Source organism: Carassius gibelio, chromosome B13 (genome assembly GCF_023724105.1).
Source record: "Carassius gibelio isolate Cgi1373 ecotype wild population from Czech Republic chromosome B13, carGib1.2-hapl.c, whole genome shotgun sequence".
Lineage (NCBI taxonomy): Eukaryota > Metazoa > Chordata > Actinopteri > Cypriniformes > Cyprinidae > Carassius > Carassius gibelio.
Window position 1 is genome coordinate 24,115,867 of NC_068408.1, and position 26,138 is coordinate 24,142,004.

The following is a 26,138-nucleotide window of genomic DNA, read 5'->3' on the forward strand; positions in this document are numbered from 1 at the left end:
ATTTGGTGAAGTACAGAACAGGGCAGGGCAGGGATGACATAAATATGACGTTGGACCTATACATTGATTTTATGATTATAGTTGGAATTACATTTTTGATGCTCAAAGGCCTGCTATCAGCAATTATCAACGATCAGATGACAGTGAGAGAGGCTGGAATGTTGTTTTCTCACATTTCCAGTCTTGGCCCTGGTTTCACACAAACCTCATCTTTGTGGTTTACTACGATGGACACTTGAAACATATGATAAGGAAAAAAAAAAAAAAATCTATTTAGAAATGGCTGGAGGCGACACTACAATTATAACTTTCTGCATGAAATTATCCACAGTTTGTTCCAATTACCTACAATTGGATCACATGAAAATGACAGAGCGACAGGAAAACAGCTCGCTTTCTCTGGCAGTACCAGTAAATAAACATGCATTCAGCAACATGAAAGACATTCCAATTTATTATTGCTTGAAAAAAGAGCAGACAACCCATGGCGCCAACCATTTTTATATTTCTGTTTGTTCATTTGGAAGCCTTGTTCTTATTATACCTCTGAAAGGGTGAATCAGAATCACAGTTGCCAGTGTCATCCTTTGCAATGCCATACGTTAAATCACATAAGTAAAAGTCAACTATATTCATAAGTGTCCTTTCCCTGTGACATACTTGGCTCCTATTTACTTTGCTGCAGTGTCAGGGATGTTGACTCACTATGGTTTGAGGACTAGTAGAAAACATTCAGTTTGCCATAGAGATTTGCTAACTTCTGTGTTTATCAGCAATCTGTTGTCACTTTGGTTAATTTGTATCCCAACGCCAAGTTAAAGCCTCTATCAGATTTTGCAAGGTTTGGTAATGGGCTTAGGCCCCGTCCACACGGACACGCATTTCTGTGAATACGCACAAATTTTTTATCGGATAGGCGTTTCGTCCACATGGATCCGGCGTTTTCGTAAGGTGAAACCGCTATTTTTTAAACCGGGTCCCAGAGTGGATAAATTTGAAAACGCCGTCTTTGCGTTTTCGTCTGGACGGCTAATCCGTATATTTTCTGAAACGATGGCGTCATCAGCCCACGTCTCCCCCCTAGTCAGACACCTCTACGTCACGTAACAGCAAAAAAAACCATGAACAAACACTGAACGATTGTCTTTTTATTAACTAACATTAACATTGATTAATAAATGTATTGTTCCATGTTCGTTTGTGTACCACACGCAAGGTTTATGAGCATAGTCCAAGTCTTCTTCTCTGTTTTTAGTGTATCCTACATGTATGTATACTACATCATTATGCGGTTTCGTGTGGACGCGGATATTTCTTGAGACAAGGAAAAAAAAGATCGGATTGGGGTAAGCTCCGTCTCCGTGTGGACGGAGCCTTAGAAGGTCTGAATCTGTTAGCACAGTGAGACAAACGGTGCACTGTGCCATCCACAATACTGGAGGTGTCTAGGTCCACTTATTTTGTTAACAAAGCATTATATGAAAATATTGTACCACAGAACGGTAGAGGGGTTATTGCTATGCTTTATGACCGAAACACAGTGTTCTCTCTCTCTAACTAGGTATAAATATGGTGTAAACATCTTTGCACAATGTACCTCCCATTTTACATGCTCAGCAGGGGCCTCAACACAGGCTCTGTCTTGTCTTTTTCATGAACAGCACATTGTTAAGACTCAAAGATAGTGAAACTCAATACTTCATAATAAAACGCTAGTATAAATCAAGCAAATCTCAACTCACCTTTATTCAAACAGCTGGATCAGCACAAATCAAGTTCTTAACTTAGCTGTATTGATAACTGTTCACCTTACTAGTATCACCCATGTTGTTACATTTTAGCTAACTGGCTAATCATCTAGAATGATGGTAATCTCACAATGATTAAAAAAGAAGAGGTATATGCCAGATTTGTGGTCTGTATTTCACACAAAGCTTCAAATATCCATTCTCTATCATGTATTCATGGCAGCAAGATGACTAGAATACATTTCAGTGGGGTTGCACGGCCCAGCACTCTAATTACTGTTTCTGTTCCCACACTTCACTTAACTTTATAATTGGCTTGCCTTTTTCACTGCCATTAATTACACAATTTCATATTCCATTAATGACTCTAAGAAATAGACACACCTCACTTTTTCACACTAATTAACAGCTGCTTTGCCACTTTTCTACACAAATGTGTGAGCAATGTCTCCCTTCTGTACCTCAGACCTTTCTCTCACTGCTCATTAATTGATTTATTTCTCATGTAATTTCCTGTTGTTTTTTCCTCTCTCTCTTTTATTAGCACCCATACCCTTCAGAAGAACAGAAAAAGCAACTGGCACAAGACACCGGGCTTACTATACTACAAGTGAACAACTGGTAAGTCAATTGTACTTTTGTGTTTACATGCAATCAATAGCTTCGCCCCTGGCAAGCGGTTCTTAATGATTTGAATTAATACACTCCCCTACCCCCGCTTTCGCTCGCCCATCCCATCGTTCTCCCACTTATCGCCTCATCTCCCTTTAAATCAATTCACCCAAAGGGATATTGCCGCCAGGATTTTTCAGACTTTTTAATTTTTTGTTCACTCATACAAATATGAATCCCTGTGAGAACAGCTACTCTTACGCCTCTCTCAAAACCTGTCTGTCCCATGCTGACTGTGACACAGGACTCAATGTCTGTCTCAGCCTAAACGGCTATTTATTTTCTTAATTTCCGCTATTAAAAGTTCCGTAAAGTTTGACAAAACCTTCACAGGGTTGTGTTTGTTACCAGAGATGGCTATCAGCACATACTTACTGTTATTAGCCGTGTCTAATGAATGGCCTGAGATGGGGAGTGGGGAGGTGAAAACTAACAAAGAACGGAACGTTTGATGTAAGAACACAAAGAACAACCTTCGCCACATATTTCTTCTTGCCAGACCCTCACAGAAAATTTTGTTCGCAAACTCACTCTACTCTTGTTCTCTAAGTGTCAGAAATTGATATTGCCAAGGATCTGATTACATGCCCTAATCCATTTTGCTGAATGAACCGGCCTTGATGTAAGCACTCCTAGCATAGGATGGAAAAAATGCATTCTGATACAAATTAGAAATCATAAATTATTAATTACTTCATAAAGGCAATCAGTAGCCTAATCGTCCAAATAGCCAAATATGAAATATTAAACTAGTTTTAAGTTACAAGAGAAAAGCAAAAGAGACTAGATCACATATATGCATAGCCATTTTTACAGAACGAGAAAACACGTATGCATACATTGAAGTGTTTTTACAACTGTTGTCATTGCAATGAAAAAAAAAATAACTTAAGCATCTTTGTCATTTGTACGTGGCAGTTGCAATTACTGTAGAAACTGGTTTTTAGAATGGGCACAGTCTAATGTAGCTGCTGTGGATAGTGCTATGGAATGCCCATCTGAAAGTTGTTTGTACTAGAATACTTGTTGGTGGTACTATATATTTTTAATACTAGAAATTATGCTAGCAATCATTATTTTTACAAAATGCATCGCTAAAGATATCACATTTAACTGTAATGCAAGATACCTTTGTATCCTGATTACATAACATTGTTATTCCATCAGGCTTTTCAAGGTTATTAACAACCAATCCCTTGCTATGTACACCAGATGTTAGGAGAGTGAGAGAGATGGGAGATGTATTAAAACCCATTACACAAAATGTAATTTCTGACAACATAATCCTTACCATTGTTCGGTTCTGTACCCTGGAGACATCCGGTGACTAAGAATGAGGATTCATTTACAAAAGTGGCCTATCGGTGGGACGCAGGCTGACGGACACAAGGGAATCTTGTTGGGGTTATCAATATCTGTGACCTCACAACAACCCATGGGAGATCAATCTTTCATCCATATTAGTTAGCAGAGAAAACACAGGCAATTACTTCACACACTATCCTGTCCTACCCCAGCATTTGGCTACTGGGCCAAATCATTGTTTAGCAGGGTTGGTGTATGTTGGAAGAATAGTCACGTTGCCTGTGTGTGTGGATGTGGGAGAAAGAGCACTTGTCTGAGCAAGTGTGTAAGCGATGAGCCAGAGGTGGTCAATTTAAGCGGTATTAGCTGCTAAACCCTGCATGCTGGGATCTTGCAGCCTTTTCTCAGATTGTGTGCATCAGTGTGGATGTGTTCAGATATGTGTGTAAGGGTGCAGATGACATGGAAAGTGTGTATGAAAACAGATGGAAAGAGACGCTCCATTCATTTTCTTAGCATGTAAGTCCATATCATTTAGCCATATCTCTGAACAAACATTTGTTGATTATAGGACTTCAGGGTGAACATGTGGAAACCACAATGTGACATCAAACAAACAGCTAACAGATGGAGCTAAACAGGAGATCAACGGAAAATGATGGCTTCCTTAAGCCCTGCTCTCATAGACTTGTTAACACACATGTATGTTTCCATTATTGATGAGGACTCTGAGAATCTGCAGGCTGGGGATTAAATAAAAAATGCTAAAGGCCGCGTGGGGTGTGGATCACTTATGAATTATTGGCGCTTACATAACATGAGGGACTGCTGAAAATCTGGGTCTACATTTTAACAATCGACCGACATGGGTGTGTGCGTTGTTTAGTCAACATGAATTGAGAGTGTCTGAAAACTATTCTTCAAATCTGGATGATATGCAATAGACGTACACTTAGTCACACCTTTATGGGCACCCTTACGCACACATGAGCACAGACGCATACGCATCCGTGGACACGCATGAGCACACAGAGACAGCCTAAGATGGGGTAAAGCGAATGTGGCATCAAGGAGGCATCGACTGTGGGATTTTTTTTTTTTTTTTAGAGGGAGATGTCAGAGCCTTGATAGGGATTATGTATAACCCCATAATGATGTAAAGGCACAGTCAGTTGTTCCACATACAAATGCAAAACTTTCCATGAGATTATGATAGAGTAAGAAAAAAGGTGTAGAGAGAAACAAAAGTTTTAGCCTTTGACGATAAGAGAAGTCATTCTCAGAACACTCCATAAAGATCAGTGATGTAAAATCAATGGGCGGGTCATCGGGTTTCACCTGTTGCCTGTTCTTCCCTTCCTGACAGAATTTAATAATCCCTTTAAAGATGCTGTTTAAACCTTAGGGATGGATTGTTTTGTCAATAAGGCGGCTTTTATGAACGTCTTAAAAGCATGGAGTGAAGTGTGGCGGGCCTACTTTAGAGAGACAGCGTCCACAAACCCTGGATCAGGTTTCTGTGCCTGAGAGAAAAAAGTGGTGAGAGCAAAAAAATAAAGAGAGAGAACTGGATGACTGGCATGCTTCACTTATCTGACAGCCAAGCCCGCCCAAGTCAAGAGAAGTTGAAACTTGTTCAAGAAAAGCTCTGGATGATTGCTCTATGAGCTCTTCGTGTGTAGTATCTGGCAACGTTGTTATAGCTTGGGGGGAAATGTGACCCCTGACCCATTAGGTATCTTGGATAGGCAGTTTTACCTATATGAAAGCAAAATCACAATTTAGATCTGTGTGGTATATCAGTTGTTTCTCCTACAACATGATGAGATTTAAATGGAAAGCAAATGGAGACTTGCTTGACAGCAAAGATTAAAGTTTATTTTCAAGACAAATTTATATTTAGCAAGGAACTCCATTAAGTCTATCACAGAGCAACATCTAGGAAGTAACAATTTTCTTTGGATTGTGTGTGTTTACTAAATCAATAAATCTAGATGTAGTGTACACTGACAACTTACTTGCTCAAGCTGAGCATGCGTACTTATGTGATATGTGAGTGTGTGTGTACGCAACACCGGCCCAAAGGATGCGAGCAGGTCTGGGTGAGATGAGCCATAGCCCATGTCCCGGAGCGGCCTTCACACAGCCTTCCTGTCAAGGTGCTTTAGCGTGAATATCCATGGCCTTTCAACGAAATACCAACACACCCTGGGGTCAAACCGCCATACAAAAGACATATTTACACCAGTGAGACACAGGCATGCTGCCCTACCTACACCCTCAAAATCCCCTGCTACATCAGGCGGAGATGGAGACATAGTGGAGAGCTCAGCTCCATGAAGCTGGATTGATATAGGGATTGTTTGCCTTTCTGCACAGTTGGGCTCAGTCTGTTCTCAAGTGTTTAACAATTCTGCCGTACTGGAATTTCAACACTTGCTCAGACCTGAACTCTGTGTTGTGTCAACAGCAGACAAGTTGGAGTGGTTCGGTGTGTGTGTGTGCTTGTGTGCATGCATGTGTGTGCGTTTAGTCATGTGAAGTCCTTTGTAATGTGTGTTGGGCCGTGTGTGCATGTATGCGCGTAAGTGTAAACGGGACCAGTGCGGTTAAAATAGTTTCTTTGTTTCGGAGATAATGCATCTCTGTATGTGGAGATATATGTGCATGGATTGCTCTTTGGCAGTAAGTTGTCATAGGATATGTGTGTGTGTGTGTGTGTGTATGCATGCATTCGTACAGAGTCTGTGAACCATACAAGGGTGCACCCCCCTCTTTCTCCCCCTCTGTCTTACATCACAACCGGCTCCAGGCACTGCCTACATTTTTTCTTCTTTTCTCTACTTTATTATCCGCTCTTTTGTGGGGGAATGTGAACATGACAGACGGAGGGTGGATCTGCACTAGAGCATATTGGTTATGTTTATAAATCTAGGAACAGATTGGACCGCTGATTAGCGAGCCGACCACTGATTAGCTAATGAGCTTTTAGCATTACAGTGATTGCAAGGTCACGTTGAACTTCACCCCTCCAACAACAACCACAAAAATATACATGGTAGAGCGAGAAACACTTTATTATATGCATTCTCTACGTATAACACAAGTATAAATATAAAAAAATATATATTTATACTATCTGTCATTGGTTGGAAACATTTATTTATTTTTTTACATCATGGCAACACTTAACTATTAAATATAACGGTGCATGAATCATAAAATGCCATGGTACTTTATATTAAAGAATACCCAATGTGATATCAGCATGGTGCCATCATAGTTTTTGTTGGGAAAGTTAAAGCAGCATAGTGACTAAACTTGTCAGACCACAAATATTAAGCTTTCATTTATGGTGTCTACTGGTTATTCAAATTACTGCACCATCAGGTGGTAAAGTAAAAATATATATATATTTTTTTAATCAGGAAAATTCCTGGTCCCTGGTGTGTGGTTAGTAATGCCAGTCAGAGATTACGTGTTAAGTCATGTTTGTGTGTTAATAGAACTGGCGGTGCCAGCATGAGCTCTACAGCACTCGGCAGAGACCACCACAGTGACAGCTAGGCGGAGGCCCCATTAAACCTGCCGCCGTGATGTCATTTCCTCTCTAATGTTCCACGTGCTGCCACACACACGGCTGCCAGTTGACATCCCAACACTGTGCGGCTGTTAGTTTGCATGTTTGCCCAGACAGAGGGGCAGTGCGTTTGCCTCTCATCAGGCTGCACTAAGAGCCCTCAGAGATAGACAGCAGCATGGAATGGAGGGTGGTTCAATGTTGTGTTTGTAAAGTGGGCATATGATGGTGTCCTCCCTCTCTGATGTATTATTGCTCTATTTCATTTGCTCTCTCTGGGCTGGGTGGGGAATCAGAGGAGAGCAGGCAGGCCATGTTCATGCCAAGAATGACCTCATAGTCCCCGGCTCCAGAGGAGTGGGGAACTGTCTCTGAAACATGTCCAGCTCATCGCAGCAGTTGCACTCTGCTTTGTTTTTCATTGGTCGTTTGAATGCTGCAACAGGGGTTGATCACAGCAATGGTCTGCTCTTGCCTAAAGCTGGAGGTTTTCTGGTCTGAAGTCTGCATATGTCTTCCTGGCTGGGTTGATCTTTTGAGCAACTCATAACAATCTCTGCTACACCCCTCTCTCCTTCTCACAGACCGGCTATGTGTTTATAAAATGTGTTCCTTAGCCCCCAGGCGGCGGCCCCACTCTTTAAAAGCGGCTTTAGAGTGGGCTTCACAGCCCTGTTAATGGAAAAGGTTTCGACTTTGTTTGGTGAGAGGAGCTTGTGGGGGTGCACCAGGGTGAGTTTGCTGAATTAATGGTCAGCCTCTGTTGGAGGGGGGCTGGTGCAGTAGGCCAACCCTAACTTGAGACTTCCCCAAAAGCCCTCTTTACATCTCATGTATTTTCTTTGGGAAAGCTGTTTTGCCTTGCTAGAGTGTACCAGGTAATCCTGGTAAAGTCTGGGAATCTCACATACACACTGCAAAGTTTTCGGGATGATGACCAGATTTAAATGTGAGATTGAATTCCCCAAATTAGTGTTTGGCATGAAAATAACTATACAGATCTCACAGTTTCATGCAAGAAACCTGAAAGCCACCAAGTTAGGGATTAGCTGGTGTAAGAAACTACAACAAAATCTGCAAACATGTCAAGACACATGCCTATGTTTCTGTGGTTTTCTAGCACCACACCTCAGATGAGCTGTAAGGCTTATTTTATACCCCTTATTCCCCGACCCCTCCACATACCCCTTCCACTTGTCCTTTGAAACAGAGTGTCAAAGGGTAGCGGTGAAAATATTCCTTTAACGATTGGGACACCTCTACTATGCTGTCAAAAAACATCATACTTACATTTATGTGTCTTTTTGTTCACCCAGACAGCCATGTTGCCGAGATAATTCATACCCCTGTGATAGTTTGACATGTGGTCCTGAAAAATCTTAATTTGAAGGGCTGTCTAGCCCTTCCCCTACCCTAACCCCTTCAACCAAAAGAGAAATGAGACAGGGGAAATGGGAAGGGCTATGGGGTAGAATTGAGATTTGGCCTAAGTTTATAAAGAAGAATGACATCACTGTACTAACAACTAGTTCGCATTCATGGCTCCTGCTTCCCTAGACCCAGTAGAGTTGGTTCTACTTATGGGATTCCACCAACGCAGGCCAGTCTAAGAAGAGGGGCTGAGGGGGAGGCAATGTTATTAAGAACGTAACGAAAGGGTGAGAATGGCAGGAATATGCAGTGCGAGGGGAGGAAGAGGGGTGTGATGTGGCTGAATGGAACTGTCTGAGGTGAGAGATGCATTTGGGTGTTGGAAGTTGGTCCTTTATGTACGCCCCATTCCCCCTTGTCTGTCTCATGCTATGGAACAGGTTAACGCCACGCATCCAGGCCTGGGTTGCTATGCCGATTAAAAGAAGTGTGTAAATATATGTAAATATATATAAGTGTGTGCGAGTGAGTGAGTCGGGTGAATTGGGGGGAGACAACAGTGTAAATGGAATTTGTGCAGCAAACAGCTGGACTAGTTTATTTAAGCACAGGCAGGCCATAGCGACTGACCCCAGATTGACTTGGAAAGAGGAGGAGCCAGGGTGGAATTTTTTGACTTTAGGTTGAGATGAGATGTTTGTATTTATGAAATTTCTCCTTGAGGCATGCCAACATGTGAATGACTAATTACTTAAGTAAATGGATCTCCAGAGCAGATACTGATAATAAAGTTGGTTTCACCAGAGGGGTCTTATTGTGTGATTAGCTAGTTGAATTATAGCAGTTATCATGTTAACTGGTATGGGGGAAGCTACTTAAAAAAAAATAGTTTGCCAAGATACAAGCTACACATTATTTGAAATTGTTAAACTACAGTTGAGCTATAATTTTGAAAAAGTAGTTATTTACATTACAAGCTAACAAAACAAACTACATTGTAGCTAATTAGGAAAGCAATCTTATTTTACTATTTGATGATCCAATATAAGAATGTATTTTTTTTAAGTATAATTTAATTTTTAGAATTTTTAATTGGCAAAAAAAACTCAATGAATCTGAATGAGCATTTCTGAATCTCAATTAGGTTGACAGCATTAAATTTTACCTATAAATTCATGGCCAAAACCCAGAAAGCACACTAATTTAAACTGTTTCGTAATGAACATAAGCTTTTATGAAATAATTTTATTCATATTTGAATATATATATATATATATATATATATATATATATATATATATATATATATATATATATATATATATATATATATATTTAAAAATGTCACAGAGGGACTCAGCTATTTATTTATTTATTTTAGATGGAACAAATCAGTGGATATAACTTTATGCATGAATATTACTTAGTTTGATGTGTGTGCACAATCTAGTGCAACATTGAAAACGACTATGTAGCATTTTCACAAAGCAACTTGTAACTGTAAAACTACAATGTTTTGAAAACATCTGAGCTATTGTCACACTACTAAACTGTAGTATGTAGCTATTTTTTGCGAGTTACATACCAACACAGAGTTAACACAATGACTAAATCGATAATTTTAACTGTTAATTATCTTAAAACCACAACATCTTTTATATCTTTTCAGTTAATGCATATTTTTGCTGAAGATTCCTGTAGAGCCACAGATGCAGATCCAAATCATCAGATCATTCTATTCCATCGGTATTACTGATATGCCTGTTTGTGGGTTTTTAATATACATGTAAATGTAGCTGAGTGTGTTGAAATGCGATTTCATGAGTGAATTTGGTCCTTCGTAGTCATGCATGCGCCCCCTCACACAGTATACATATGAGAGAGAGGGAACGAGCAAACGAAGGGGGCATTTCTTCGAAAAATGACGTACTTCATATGCATTTAGATAGACATACTGAAATATAACCTTTTGTATCTTCAATCTGAATCTTTCCAGCAATGCTTATTAAATTATTCCCTAATTGGTCACGCAACAAAGGCAGCTGATGAAAAAGACAATTTCTTGCTTTTAATTGGCCATTTCACGTGCCGTTTGTGCTACACCTGTGTGTTTGTAATGAGAGTGGGATATTAGCAGAGGCCCTGGCAGACCCGACAGAGATCAGATCGACTGTTTGTAAAAGCGGGAATGAGCAATAGCGATCCAACATATTACGAAACATGCGCTAACAGAATGAGAAGAACCAAGCCTCCGTCCAGGTTCATTTGGCTCATAAACTCGCATTTCAGTCTTTTTTTCCTCATCCTTTTAGTAAAGCTGTGTATTTTTAACCCTCCTCTTTTTACTCTACTTTGGAGGTGCCACTGGTGGCGTTTTGCTTTAAAATAGCCCCCCATTGTCCCAAGCAGGGCTGAATAGTTGGCTTCATTGTGTGCCTATGGGAAGTAGAAACTGAACAGGCCATAAACGCAGTCCTATAGCGTGGAGAGGTCGCGTAAAGGTGAACTTTTACTTCTAATGGAGGCTCCAGCTTTAGCCTGGCCCGTATGGTTCTCTGCTCCTTTTGATTGCCTTCTTAACCGTCAGCGCCAGGGCGTCCGCCTGGCTCACAGAACAGAGCATGACCATTCTTTCTCTTTTTCCTCACACTCCTAAACCCCCTCCCTCACCCTCACCACCTCTCCATCCCCCTGCCTGGTATTGTGTAGCACTTGTCCTTTGTTCCAGCTTTTGGAGCATCTGGCCTTAGATATAAGAATGAACGAGAGAGGAAGCTTAAGATACCTTTAAAAAAAAAAATAGCCATTTCCACAAAAAAAAAAAGCCAGCGGAAAAAAGACATAGGGAGAGTGAGTGAGCGAGGGAGGAAAATCCAAACGACAGAGGTCAGCAGATAGACAACAGTGCCCCCCCTTTGACCCCAGCCTGAGATGAAGGCAGTAAATGGAATGCCTAGCCTGAGACTCCCCCTACTCTCCAGCCCGCTGCTGGTGATAAAACTCCAGACATTCTCTCATTTGATGGTGCAGTGCCATGTCAGTACATTCCTCCCCTGATCTTTTTTTTTTTTACTTTTTGGTGATGTCGTAGAGTGATATTGGTGATATGAGAAAGATTTTGATCTCTGGTAAAATAAATGTAAAAAAAAAAAAAAATCTAGTTTTACACCATGAGAGACAATCTATTACAGTAATATTACTATGGGTAAACATCCAATTTATCTTGGTATGGATGGATGGCTCACTTAAATATTGTTCAATAAAGCATAATTTATATAATAAATAATAATTTATATAATAATAATAACTACATTGTGAAAATTTATTATATCTATAGTGATAAAGTTAATTATCCAAACTGCATGTGGTTTACAGCTGCATTTTCCAATGACCTAAACAAAGTCAAAATTTAGAGGTGGAACGATGCGTTTTTATAATTAATAGAGAAGAAGTTTAACAGATGCCTATGTGAACATTTCTTTGTCTGTTAGTCGTGCTCTTTCTCTTTATCTATTGCTCTTTCACTCCACCCTAAGCTCTCCTCCCTTGCTTTTCTCAGCCTGAAAAGAGTAGCGGGGCTATTGTTTCCTTAAAAGTCTACTAATTCCCCCCTCAAAGGATGAAATGGAAGTGTCCAACTGTGGTAACAGCAGGAGGACGTAAATCAAGTTGGAACCCCTGAGCATAGTCTGCTGGAGGTGACCAGGGTCACAGGGTCACTAGAGGGGATTTAGGCACAACAAGGCCAGAATACTCCGATGTATGGTGCAAAGAGGCTGGGGTCAGAAGCTACAGGGGCCAAATATGTTTTTGTCACAAATGTTATGCACAATATACAGAATTGCAGAGCAGCCGGGTTTTTTTGGCGGGAGGGGGTCTCCTCACTGAACCCCTAGTTTCATTATTCTCCCTCTAGGGAGACAGAATGAAAAAGAAAACATGGCTTGTACTTGTGTTCTTTGACAATGCAACACTGGTTCATATCAACTGCCTTACATCTGGCATCAGGGTTTGAATGGTCCAATGGTTTAAAATAAAGTTGTTAAAAAAAGAACTACATAAATAAAGGAAAACACCACTTTCTTCAAAGTGCAATTGTGTACTTCGCTTAGTAGGCAATATATATTAAGCTAGCACAAGTTTGTACAAGTCGTAAGCTTTGTGAACATTTCTGTTTTATGGAACAACTCTCCGACACTCCCACTGGAGTACTAGAGGATTAGAGAAAAAAATCCCTCAATTACCCCTCTGATTAGCTATCTGGGCTGATCTGGACAGCAGCAGGCTTGGACGTGACTGTGTTTACAGAAAAAGATAGCAAAAACTCCAGTGACTTTTCAGTCATATGTTGCATCTTGTTTTTTGTTTTTTTCACAGGTTCATTAATGCAAGAAGAAGAATAGTGCAGCCCATGATCGACCAGTCCAACCGAGCAGGCAAGTCCCCCATAGTTTCTGTATTCAAGTCCCGCAGGCGAAAGCCCCCTGCAAGCCATGCACCCGGAGGCCCACCTGCCGGTAAATACTTAGCCCAGCCTGGATGTCAGCAATGATTGACCACTAAAATCCATCCAATTAACCCAAAGCACTAATCACGCTGACTTGGGCACTATATAACCCAGTGACGAAGGGAAGCAAGCAAACACGTACGATGGATTAAAGTATTGAAACAATAACTACAACTGGATCTTCTCTATCCAACTTAGAATACTGGAGAACATTGTAGAGTTGTTCGGTCAAGTACAGAGGATATAATTCTTCTTTTTTCACTTTAGATTTTATTTTATTTAAGTAGCCATATTTGCCTTCCAGTTCAGTCTTCCTGTTAGCGAACAGTGCCCCTGGTGCATGGCTTGTTGTTGGACTGCTGTAAATTTTATTACCTGTTATAGGGTTCAGGGGGCATGGTAGCATTAAAGACTCAGTAAAGTTCAAAGGCATTCATTGGGTATGAGCTGTTGTTTTTGACCAAATAACTCCCAACACACACAAACACACACACTTTGACAAGTGTGAACTCACGGTAAGTACATCTCAATTAGTTTGTTTGGGGGAGGAAAACAAAGATAACTTTGGTTATCCTTAATTTTTTGGGGTTGTCTAAAAATGTTGCCTGTATTACAGAATATAAGCTTAGCTCTATGTTTCCAGTACTTAAGCTCCATTGGGCATGTTCTGTCAAGTGTTTTATCTCTCATGAAACCCAAAGAAACTGTGTGAAATGCCTAAGTCTGCATGTGTGTTAACAGATGATGTTTCTCCTGTGACTTAAACTTAATTAAAAGCACTAATTGACCACTGTTCTTTTCTTCCACATTCCCTCACCATGCCCTCCTGCAGTAAGTCAAGGAGCTCCCTACAACCCAGATGGTCAACCCATGGGAGGCTTCGTGATGGACGGCCAGCAGCACATGGGAATCAGACCACCTGGTAAGACCTTGGCGTGTCTTCTCCTCTGACATCTCCCACCTTCCCACTACCCCCCTTTTTCTCTTCCGCATTACCTCCTTTCTCAATCTGATTCTAAGACCCTTGGTTTGCTCAGGTATGGTCTAATGCATGACACCCCTTTTTACTTTCATGTTTCCTTTCTGAGACCTTTGCTTTCTAATACCCATCTTCCCAGAATTTGCTCTTTTCTCTAAATCTAAGCCTCTTCCAACCTGTGTAACTGGTCACTGTTGCTAACCACTCATCCCCTCCCACATACCACTTAAGCTTCAGGATTTATCCAAAGACAGGCTTCCTTCCAACCTTTAGCATTTGAATGCATTATTTACTTGTTTGTTTACTTGTATTGTACCATATGGTGTCCTTCTCTTTTCTTTTAATAAACTGGGAATTGTGCTTTTGTTTCTTGACCTCCTGTCTCTGAGCCGTGGTCTGTTTATTTTCTCATCTTTCGGCATCTTCTTCTTCGATTGTTTTCTCTCCTTCCAGGGCCTATGAGTGGGATGGGCATGAATATGGGCATGGAGGGACAGTGGCACTACATGTAACCTTCTAGTTAACCAATCGCAAAGCAATGGGGGAAGTAAGTACAAAAGCAGGGTCACCAAGCATCCACAATTTCTGACATGTTTTCAGCGATTAATTTGAGTTGCTTTTATGAAATGGGACAAACAAAAATGTCTCTTTTCCTCCAGACAACAAGCTGCTTTCTCTTGCTTACCAAAACTAACATTTCCTGTACTTGTGGGTGACAAGCTACGTTCAAGAGTTTGTCTGCTTGTGTACGTGTGCAACCTGTGCTGCCCTTTCTTACTTCTGAACATTTCTGTCCATGTTACTAAACAATGCATAGAGTCATATATAAAAAGGGGAAATGAGTGTGGGCGAAAGAGACAGAGAGAGAGAGAGCAGCAGGAGGAGGAATATCTGTGTGGGGAAAGAGGCAAATGGAGGGTGAGGGGATTGAGATTGGGGTTTTGGTCGGAGAAGGGGAGGGGTGTGTTACCATAGCAACAGACTGATTGGCAAAATGTAAGCAGTCTGGAGCAGTGCAAGGAGAGAAAAGTGCATGTCCCCAAAGTGTCATAAATCTGTCTCCCTACAGTTGATGCATGAGTTACATTTATACACCAACCTGCGAGGCAATGCACAAAGAATCGCTCTCTCACCCTGCAGCCAAATACATAGCCACACATTTGGAAATTATGCCAGTCTTGCATGGAATGTTTTAGGTTGAGCTGCTTCTATCGACCCTGACTTGGTCCACTATTTTCTTCTCTGTCTTTCCTAATAGGATTACTAATGGCAAAGGCAGGGGAGATGAAGGAGTGCAAAATGGAGGTGTACACAGCAGGGTACACAGCTTAGTCCAGCCTAATTGACTATATCCAAATTAAATATGCCATCACAAGCGGTGTGACAAATGGATTTGACTTATTCAGTATACAAAAATAGCGATCATTAATACAGCCAAGCACAGAATACCTCTGTTGTCAAAGAGACTCTCTACTTCACTGTCTTTAACCAAGAGACATGGGCTGATATCACAAGCTCTGTGCTTTAAAATGTCACGTCCCAGCTTTGTGTGCGTATCTAAACACCAAGAGTGTTTCCTGGTGTCCAAATGGCTGCTTACAGCAGCTGCCATAGTTCCCAGAAGAGGCGAGAGAAACCTGCTTTAAACAGCCTCAATTTGCTTACCGAATTCTGTAATTGGGCCGCGTGTGGAATCTTAGATGAGATGGGTTGAGGGGAAAAAGAGAGCGAGCGAGAGGGGGAAATGAGGAAAGAAAAAGAGGCAGAGTGTGACAGAAATATGTCGCCATGGTGAAGAATGCCTGGTCTTTATGGCTTCATCGCTGAAATTTCCTAGCTTGTCTAATTTAAATATTGTTACTATATTTTCTAGGTCAATTAAATGTAAGTGATGTGTTTTATACTTCGCGACCAATTAAATTAATAGGTTATTACAAAAAAACGTTATCTTATTTGATTAAGAGACCAAGGCTTCATTATATTTTATAAGCAATTTTCATTAGTTGAGGAATTCTCCTCAAGGCAAGATTAAGCAGTTATTTGCTGGGAAGTCCCAAGACCTGAAATTAAGGTGTTCCAAGCAGTCACACTGCAACATTTCTTAAAACCAAAGCCAATTAAACCTACTTAGCAAAGCGTTATGCTTTCTGCCCATGACGACTATAGAGCTTATAGCTCTCCAAAACAATACACCTGTCAGCGTGGATAAAGCCTAGTTACTCAAGCAGAAGAGGACTAGCCTTTGATAAGCAAGGGAACAACTGTTTTATGACCATTTCCCCCCTGTACCACTCTTTGTGTTTCGTCAACAAAATTAGCCAAGAGTGGCCAAAATTTTTTCATTTTAATTTCAAGACAATAGTGAGCGCAGAAAGCATTAATTATGGGCATATGGACAAAAATGTCACCCTCCCTGTCCATACTTGAACGCAGCTGGTATGCTTTGGTTAGCTGGAAGCTCTGCTGGAGACTCCTTTGTCTGAAATTTCATTCCTCCCATTCATTAAGCAGAAGTTTGTTAACCTTTTGCAGGGTCAAGGTACCCATTTTCTGCTCTGAACTTTTACTTTTAAGGGGGTAAAGGGTCTCCGGGGATTTGGCTCCTGTATTGTCCATGTCAAACATCCCCTGTTGATTCGGTCCCATGGCACCTCTGAAAATAGACAGGCAAGGAACTCAATGTATTGATTGACTTATTAAGTGAAAAACCACATTTGCAACGTCTGCCCTTTTCACATCCAAGCATTGCTTTTCTGATAGACTGGATGTTTTCCTTCCTCACCAAACAACGTGTTCAAGGATTGAAATCAAATACAGCTGATGACCCCTCAAAAGCTCGGGTCAGTCCTTTAGTGGTAAATAATTGCAGGGGCATACAGATTACCGCTTCAGTGCTAGTGCAAAACACCAACTATTATATATGTCATTCTGAACCTGAAACCTAAAGACCTACAACCAGGGAAATAACAAAAGAGCTTTTTTCTACTTGTGTTTGATTTGTTGCTTTGTATTGCCGCTGTCACAGGGTTAGTGGCCTTTCTGCTAGTGGCACGTGCACGCACCCAGGTAAGGCCTCTCAAGTGACGGCCTTTGTAAATTTTCACCTTTCGTCTTTAATTTAAGCACAATGGTGGCGTTTCTCTGAGGGGCACTCAGAGCAAGCCACAGACCTTTGCTCATTGTGTTTAAAGTGAGATAAGTGAGGGGAGAACCTAGAATAAGGGCATGGCTTATTTTCCCTCATTTGTCATTGTTGTGGCTTCCTCTGGCATAAAGACTTGGCTCGTGGACACAAAGCAGTTCATTTCCACCTATGTGCCATTTAGTGTTAGACTTTCATTTATATAATTTTGAAAGTGCAACCTTTACTAGAATGTTGTTAAAATGCAGAGAGAGAGTAGATTTATGGATGAAAAATGACTGTTGTAAAAATGATAATAAATATATATATATATATATATATATATATATATAAAGTCAATGCCTTTTAGAATATAAACACATCACTGTCACGGTTATTTAGTGGTGAGCAAATTATATAGCAAATATAATAGCAAATTAAGCCTAATAACAGCTACATATTGACCTTCTGGTTGACCTTAGTGAAGGACAACCTTCCGGTTGACTAGTCAGGTATGACTGTGGCGGATTCCAGACCTGATGGATATGACACTGAGTACAGATCACTGGTGCAAGCAGCAGTAAAGTGCTATGTTCAGGCCAGTAAGTTAGTCCCTAGAGAGTCACCCTCTCCCACTACACGGATTCTTCTTCAAGTCTCTTCCCATTCATCACAGAGTACAGTCCTCTCTCAAAGGCTTCATGCTTTCTGGTGCTGTGATTGTAGAGTCAAACCTTCCTTATAAAGGAAACGATTGGTTTGATGAGCTTATTATATGTATAAATATATAAATATATAAATATATATATAATGTTATGTCTGGCTATTCCAAATGCATCATCAATTATCACTCTAATCTTCTCTTTTTTCCCTTCTTCCTTAGGACTACAAGGCATGCCAGGGGATTACCTGTCACACAGCGGCCCGGTGGGTATGGCTATGGGGCAACCAGGCTATGGCGCCTCCCAGATGCCCCACCACCCTGCTCAGTTGCGGCACGGCCCTCCCATGCGTTCCTACATCCCTGGACACCCCCACCACCCAGCGATGTTAATGCACGGAGGACCACCTCACCCTGCCATGCCCATGTCAGCCTCTAGCCCCCCTATGTTCAATCCAGGAGACCCTACCATAGGAGGGCAATTCATGGACATCCATGCCCAGTAATTTACTAAAACGGATTCTTTAAATGACTGCTACAGATAGACAAGGAGCTGCGATTGGTTTTTCTGGGGCTTGCCAAGCACCGATTACATACTGACATTTTATCGAGACTGAGGAGCTTGCATCTTGGCTATAGATTCGGACCAAGAAAAAAAGCCTGATATCAGTACATTATGGGACACTTTAAAAGGAGGTGCCCTTTGCTTAGACACAAAAAGAGAGTGAGAGAAAGAAAGATTGAATTTATTACTATATCAGCCTCTAAAGGGGAGGGATGAGGACATACTGTATACTGTTGTAAAATTGCATTGGACTTTCATAAGAACTGGGAAAAAAGTATTGTAAATGCTATCGTATTGTTCTGCATATTATGTTGTTTCTAATAGATTTTTTTAAAAAAGGATGTGAACTTTTTTCTTTCCACACTATGTGTGTGCCATTTCCATAGACTTTTGGCCTCCTCCATAAATCACTTTGCGTTTAAACAAGAAAAAAAATATATATATGTGAATAAATCAATAATTCATTGAATACATGTTTGCCAGGCCATTTTTTGTCCTGCGGGAGGGTGGATTTCCCATGACCTATCATGGCCTTAGGAAGAAACTGAGTGCTATCCACCTGTCTGAGCCACATCCTCCTGTCTTTCAGGAGGCCTCCATTTTGCATTCCCAATTTGTACATCATAATGGAACTGCCCCCAAATCAAATTATTTTCACTTAACTTTACTGGATGTGTGAGAAGCTGAATGTGAAAAACAAGCATTTGTGTGTGTGTGTGTGTGTGTGTGTGTGTGAGAGAGAGAGAGAGAGAGAGAGAGAGAGAGAGAGAGAGAGAGAGAGAGAGAGAGAGAGTGTAAAGCCAACCCATCAAACTTTCAGCTAAATTATAAATGGGATTTGGGATTCATCTATGCTTTTGATTAAGCAAACCTGTTTTTGGGGATATTGGTTTAACATGTTGCTATCACTTGTTTGAAATTTGAAGAGTTTATGTATACATTGTAAATGAATAAATTTTGTGTAAAAAGAGGAGGGAACTATTTTTCATATATTTGTGGGTTTCCAGACCTGGTTTGATTTTACATAGGTCTGGTTCATTATATGAGGCTGTTTACTGACCCAAACGTTCAGGTTTTGAATACCAGTCATTCACAAAATACTACAAATACTATCAATATTTTGGGTAACTTAATTCCACAATGTTTTCAGACACCAAATGGTGTGATACGGTTTCTCATTAACACATTTTGGTTATTTGAATCATTATCCAACATTAGATAAATAACTTATAAAAATAATAATAATTATATATATATATATATATATATATATATATATATATAATTTAGAATATATTATTTAGCATTATTATTATTATTATTATTATTTATTTTTACATTTTTTTGTCATGTTAATTTTAATAACATGGATTACATGCTTTTGCCACCCTTATTATTAAATCCAAAATTAAACCTCCTGATCTAATTCTCAAAATCATTAACTAGGTGTTCAAATTTGAGACATCAAAACCATAAACCTAGATCTTGTGTAGGTGTTTAAATCAAATGTTGTGTCTAAGCTACTTACAGACTAATTTACAGGTTTATCCCATCTAAAAATCTTTGGTCACACATTTCAGCAGTGTCCACAGAGTAATTAAATTCTGAGTAACACAAATTAACAGGAAGTTATTATTTTATGAGTTACACTTAATTGCAAATTGTTTGTTCTAGGATTATTAATTATAATAAGGTAATGCGAGTTACAAGAAAACACAGAGTGTGAACATGGTCTGAACGTGAGGCTCTAAACACACAAGGTGAGTTCAACTATAAGAAAAGGACAGCATAGGCTATATCACATATATAGAGAAAGAAAATGTTGCAAGCAGATTGAAATGTTTGTCTAAATGCTCCATATTCAACCTTCTCTCGTACGTTCGCTAATGTGCAACAAATGTGCGGCCCGTTCGGAGGAGGCTCAAACGGGGGCTAGATGAGGTGGAGGGACGGATAAAAGAAGAATTATCCCCCGTTTAGCATTAAAATTCATTTAGATAAAATAGCCACAAACACTTAAATGGGAAGATTAGTTCCCCCTCACGCCTTATTTCACTCACTCAATGGCTCCGTCAAGAGCGCTTGAAACGGCATTATCCAGACGACGACTGTTTCCAAACGCTTAAATAATTCTAGATCAGACACAACTAATCGAAATGTATGTTTACGATGGATTCGATACGACCACGACAGAGAAACGTGATATTGGGTGAATGCTGGAAAACCTACCCAGCTAATAACTAAATGGGTGATGCCAGGTTAAACTACACTCTCATAATAAATCAATAAGTTCCCTTTCTTAAACCCGTCCCTCGGTTTTCTATCGCCATTGTGTTTTTATTACCTTCTCTTCTGAATGTTTTGCTCTCAAGCAACGAGGAACACAGGCGACGTTTTAATGACACCGTTTCAGCTCCTCAGATTTGAATTCCTCAACGGTTCGCCATTCGGTGCTCTGGAGACACGGGCGGAGATAAAGCCCATGTTTGACTGCCATCTTTAGGGGATCTGGGAAACTGTCCTTAAGGGGCATGTATATTTTATATCTTGAAATTTATGCAGATAGTTATTATGGACTGGAATAGTAAACTAGCCTACTAAAATGCATACCATTTTTGATAATTGCGTAAAAATAATTACAACAATAACCTAATAATAAACATGCCAATTGAAGTGTTTTTGTCACGCTTTAAATATTAGGCCTGCTGTGCTCATGTCGTCAGCTGCTAATGTTAATGAACAATAGACTATATATCGTATTTATTGTCGTTTCTTTTCTTTTTTTTTCTTGTTTTTTTTTTTTTTTTTTTTTTTTTTTTTTTTGAAGAACCCATTGTTTATTATTGTTGCTGTTGTAATTAACTATTTTAATGCGTGTAACAATATGTGTGTAACAATAATGGGCTACGTGTAATAAAGCATTGCGTGTATTTTTATACTGCCAATGCACAGCTTAACCTTTTATTAAATCTATGTAATTTAATACAGATATCAGGAATTATGCTGTACATAACAGTAGTTTAGAAAAATCAGTTCCCTGTTCTTCTGTTAGGTAGGTAGCCTAAGTTTCCTAACAAGCGTTTCGTGACTTTTGCAAATTAACATAATTATTGATTTTCTTCATTTATCTGCAGTAAAAGACATATAGGGACGACGCCTTTCCATCTGTTGTTTAAGAAGAAAGAAGAAAGCTTTTGTCTGGCTTTGACCACATACTGAACTCTGTGAGTAATGACTGAAAGAAATTTGTTCCATAAGCACAGAGGTGCCCAAACAGGACTTTCTGCCTCCCATAAAGAGCAGCCTGGGCTGTGCTGTTGCATGTTTCTGTCATCTGTACTCTGTATTCAAGTCGTTTTGCTTCAATTTGAAAACTTTCACAAAGGGTCATGTGTCTTCGCAGCACGCCGTGGCAGTAGCAGTGGCAGATGCAAAAATGTAGTTCACTCTCCATTCACTCTGGTCATATTTTACAGGGTTATGTCCACTCCGTGAAGTGTATGTGTCAGTGATTGATTTTTCATTTATTTATTGTTTCATTGTTTTATTATCATTATTATTAATGTGCTACTATTTTATTTTGATTCTGAAAAAAAAGATTAATGTATTACAATGTATTAGCCTACTTATTAGCTATATACAACAACAATGTTAAAATCACTGTACATTTACAAATAGGCTATGTCAGAACAGAAACTGTAGACCATATGATTTAGTGGAGGGTGCTGGAATATAAACAACTGAAGTTATCTGGAATCGTCATTTTACAGTATTTCAAACACTTCTGCAGTTGCAAACAATGCAAGAATTCAAGTGTTTTAAAAACCTAAGCAGCATTTCAACTACTATAGGCTATTTAGAATTCATTCGATTGTATTATTATTATTATTATTATTATTATTATTATTATTATTATTATTAATGTACAGCATATATGTAAAGTATATATATATATATATATATATATATATATATATATATATATATATATATATATATATATATATATATGTCACTTTTTCGCTTCGTCTTTTAATTTCTTGTTTGTTTTGAAGAACCCACAAGACAAATGAATGCACAATTCGGCAATCACACCTGGCCAACCTCAAAACAAATACAGCATAGCCTAAATAAATGAATATAAACAGCCAGGTCGATTTATAAAAAATTGAGAGACCAATAAAAAGACGGAATTGTGAGAAACCGATGCCTGATTTGTCTGTATAAAAGCGCAATTTTGTTTCACTAAGGTTGCAAGAGTGTTACCACATGCAATAATGTTATGTGGCAGCTGGTGGACTACTAGAGAGAAGTCTGGAGTGAAGAGATGGAGTGTCCAAAACTGCAGGGCCATTTTGGATGTCATCTGTTTCCTTGGTGACTTCGCCCACCCCTGAAAGCCCCTGGGCTCCAGGATTGTTGGAGAGAAACGCGCTATTTTCTGCACTATCATCTATCACTGTCACCACGTAATGATTCCCTCGCAGCTCCTTATTGATGTTTGTAATTGCATTATCTCATAAGGGGGTGATCAATGAAAGCGGGCTGCATTCGGGGGTCAGAAGATGCAGGATTGCTTTATTGTCCGTTCAATTCAGTAAGCGCTTATTATACAGCTTCGTACTCCACAATTAAATAATATATATGTGTGTGTGTGTGTGTGTTAAAGGGACATATCAAACAGCATAAAAATAATGGACAATTAAGTCACATAATTCTAACATGTTTACTTGGATAAAAATACATATCACGTGCAATAACAGCACAACATACAACTAAGTCACAAGATTTGGAATAGACTGTTTATGAGGACTTAAGGCAAGAATAATTACTTCTTGTTTGTGCTAGAAACAGACCCGAAAAACACAACACAACGTGACACGCTTTAAACAAATTGCTCTTGGCGGCTTTAAGAAGTAGAGTCCAAAACGAAGCACCCAAATTAAGTAATAATATCGTGTTTCAGCTTTCAGAGGGAGGTTGGTCAGATTACGAATCAAACAAATGCGGCCATTTCCGCGAAGAACGGACAGCACGAGCTTTCCCGCTGATGCAGCAACACATTCAGAGGAGTCAGAATGGCTTATCGTAGCTCTATAAAGACAGCAGAGCTTTGAATTAGTAAAGAAACAAATTAACACATATTTTAACAGAAAATGCACGAATTCATAATTTTAAATAAAAAGACAGTACACAAAATGCCTTATAAAAATAAATAAATACAAACTAAACAGGAGTGGAAGGTTTTTTTTTTTTTTTTTACTGTCATGTTTTGTTGAATGGCAACAGCACTAAAAATATACGATCGATCTAGATAATATATATATATATATATATACATATATATATATATATATATATATATATATATACACACTAACATACATATATATATATATATATATATATATATATATATATATATACACACTAACATACATATATATATATATATATATATATATATATATATATATATATATATATATATATATATATATATATATACATACACACACACATATATATATATACTGATTCATAACTTGAGTTCTCATAGCTTTGTTATGGTGGAACAGTGTTTGTTTTTATTATTTTAACTAGCTATTGGAGTTGCAGTCTGTGTTTATTGTTTATTAACACAGATATTAGGCTATTATTATTATTATTATTATTATTATTATTATCAATTCATGAATGCGTTCTTGTCTACTTAAAGGACTGTTTAGATGGCAAAAGTATTTATGTAAAGTAGAAGGACTGCTATGTTACAGTTCGGACATCATGCAACAGAACCGCGTATTATCTCTGAACCTCTCTCTCACTTTCTCCCTCGATCACTATCAAGGTCAGCACTGCCGAGGCTTACGAAGGACAAGAGCCGGTAAAGCAGCCTCGGATGTCAGTGAAATGTGCGCCAGCTCGGCTCCCATCTTCACCTGGTGAGATCCGATCCAATAATAGCCGTTGTGTGTTAGGCTTTAATGAGAGCTCACCGACCCCCACCTGCCCAACAGTCCCGATGAATGCCAAAACGAACTCAGCAGCATCATTTCTCCGCTCTCTTTTATGTTATGAGGTATTATGTTTCGCTTACAATAACCACTTATGTTCTCTCGTCGCTTTGATCCTGGTGAGACAGTGAAGGACGATGCATCTGCTGTTAGGGGCGAAAGATAAACGCAACAAACATTCAAAGAGCATTACTAGAAGAAGCTATCAAGTTATGAGAACTTCTGCACGATCGCGGAAGTAAAGTAATACGCTACAGTAAATAGCAACGTACAAATATAGGCAAAATAATAATAATAATAATAATAATAATAAACATAGACACGGACTTCATATAGGATAATTAAAGGCTATTGATTGCATACATTATTTATTCAGCTAGCATAAAACAGACACTTATATAATGTTGAAAGTAGCACAGTATGTATATGACATAACTTGATTAGTAATGATTTTAATAGCAATATGAAGATGCCCTTCTTGAGGAGATTAATCACAATGGCAAAACTGGAAATAATTATTTAAATGGCATCAAGAGTGTTAATGTGCAATTGCATTATGCAAAGCAATGCATGTAGAGAAAATAAATCTTGTAACGAAAGCAAAATTCTTCTTATTAATTCAAGTCTAAGTATTTACATGTATGAAAAGGACTTCTTAAGTCTAAAGAAAAACTTCTGATACAGTAGAGAATCCCTGTGTGTCACATGACTGGGAGCCGAAGGTGAAAAGGTCACGACTGCTTTAGGTAAATATGTGAGCTGCAAGTTGAGACAAGGCAGAGAGTCACAAATTCCACTCGCATAGCAGAAGAGTGATAAACCTCTGACCCGAGGCCAGTGGCCTTCTCATTTATTTATTTTCGGAGGCTGTAATTCGGTCTATGGGAACGTTTCTTTTTGATGTGTCAGTTTTGCTGCAAGAATCTGATGGACAACGAGCCAAGAATGGCAAAAAAAGAAAAAAAAGAAAAGAAAAAACCTTACATCAAATTGAACCATTCAGTATTGCAGTTTGAATTACAGTAGCCTATTATAAACGATTTATTTTCAGTTTAAATGCCCTAGATTATGGGAAAAAACTTATTCAGTGTATTAAAATATAAATAAAATAAAATAATTTGCAACATTACTATTAATAAAAATAATAACTTTCATCAGTGAAACACAAAACAGAAAATCAGGTAATGTACATAAATAGATCATGATTAGATTTAGATTTAGGAATGTAGCCTATGAATCTGAAGATGTTAAAATGTTTATCAGAAATGAATAATATAGAGAGTTGGGAAACAATTATAATAATGTATTTTGGTGAATTAAAAATAAGGATGAATGGGATAAAAATAACAATAATAAAGTGTGTCAAACATATAGAATCTGTATTTTAGCCTATGTGTTGTTTTCATGCATATTTAAAAATAAATGTGTAGTAATATTTAGCTTATATGTAATAAAAAAAAAATGGTGTTATCATCATAATAAAAATGACTAAACTAATGTTGTCCCTTTAATAAACTTGGGTCTATACATCCCTTATTTTTATAAAGTTTTCTAATATTTTTTTTTCAAGGTAAAACCATAGACAAATACAGCATAATGACAATTAATGGTTTAC

At 38.8% G+C, this 26,138-nt stretch overlaps 1 protein-coding gene and 1 long non-coding RNA gene across 3 annotated transcripts in view; one reads left to right on the forward strand and one right to left on the reverse strand.

Moving 5' to 3' along the window:
* The window catches only part of meis1b (Meis homeobox 1 b), a 61,100-nt gene extending 41,797 nt beyond the window's left edge, over positions 1–19,303 (forward strand). The window contains exons 9-13 of one of the 2 annotated variants that reach the window (XM_052572352.1): positions 2,293–2,369; positions 13,054–13,116; positions 14,020–14,105; positions 14,616–14,709; positions 18,167–18,316. In XM_052572352.1, coding sequence (XP_052428312.1) covers positions 2,293–2,369; positions 13,054–13,116; positions 14,020–14,105; positions 14,616–14,674 — 285 coding nt within the window. In that variant the 3' untranslated portion in view covers positions 14,675–14,709; positions 18,167–18,316. Of the gene's footprint in view, positions 1–2,292; positions 2,370–13,053; positions 13,117–14,019; positions 14,106–14,615; positions 14,710–18,166 lie in introns of both variants that reach the window. The other variant, XM_052572351.1, reaches the window with a different exon arrangement.
* Positions 16,488–20,982, reverse strand: LOC127970095 (uncharacterized). Its single transcript, XR_008156521.1, has 2 exons — positions 20,854–20,982; positions 16,488–16,815 (listed from the first exon to the last, which is right to left on the reverse strand). It is a non-coding gene; the product is annotated as an uncharacterized LOC127970095 (long non-coding RNA).
* Positions 20,983–26,138: the final 5,156 nt, after the last annotated feature.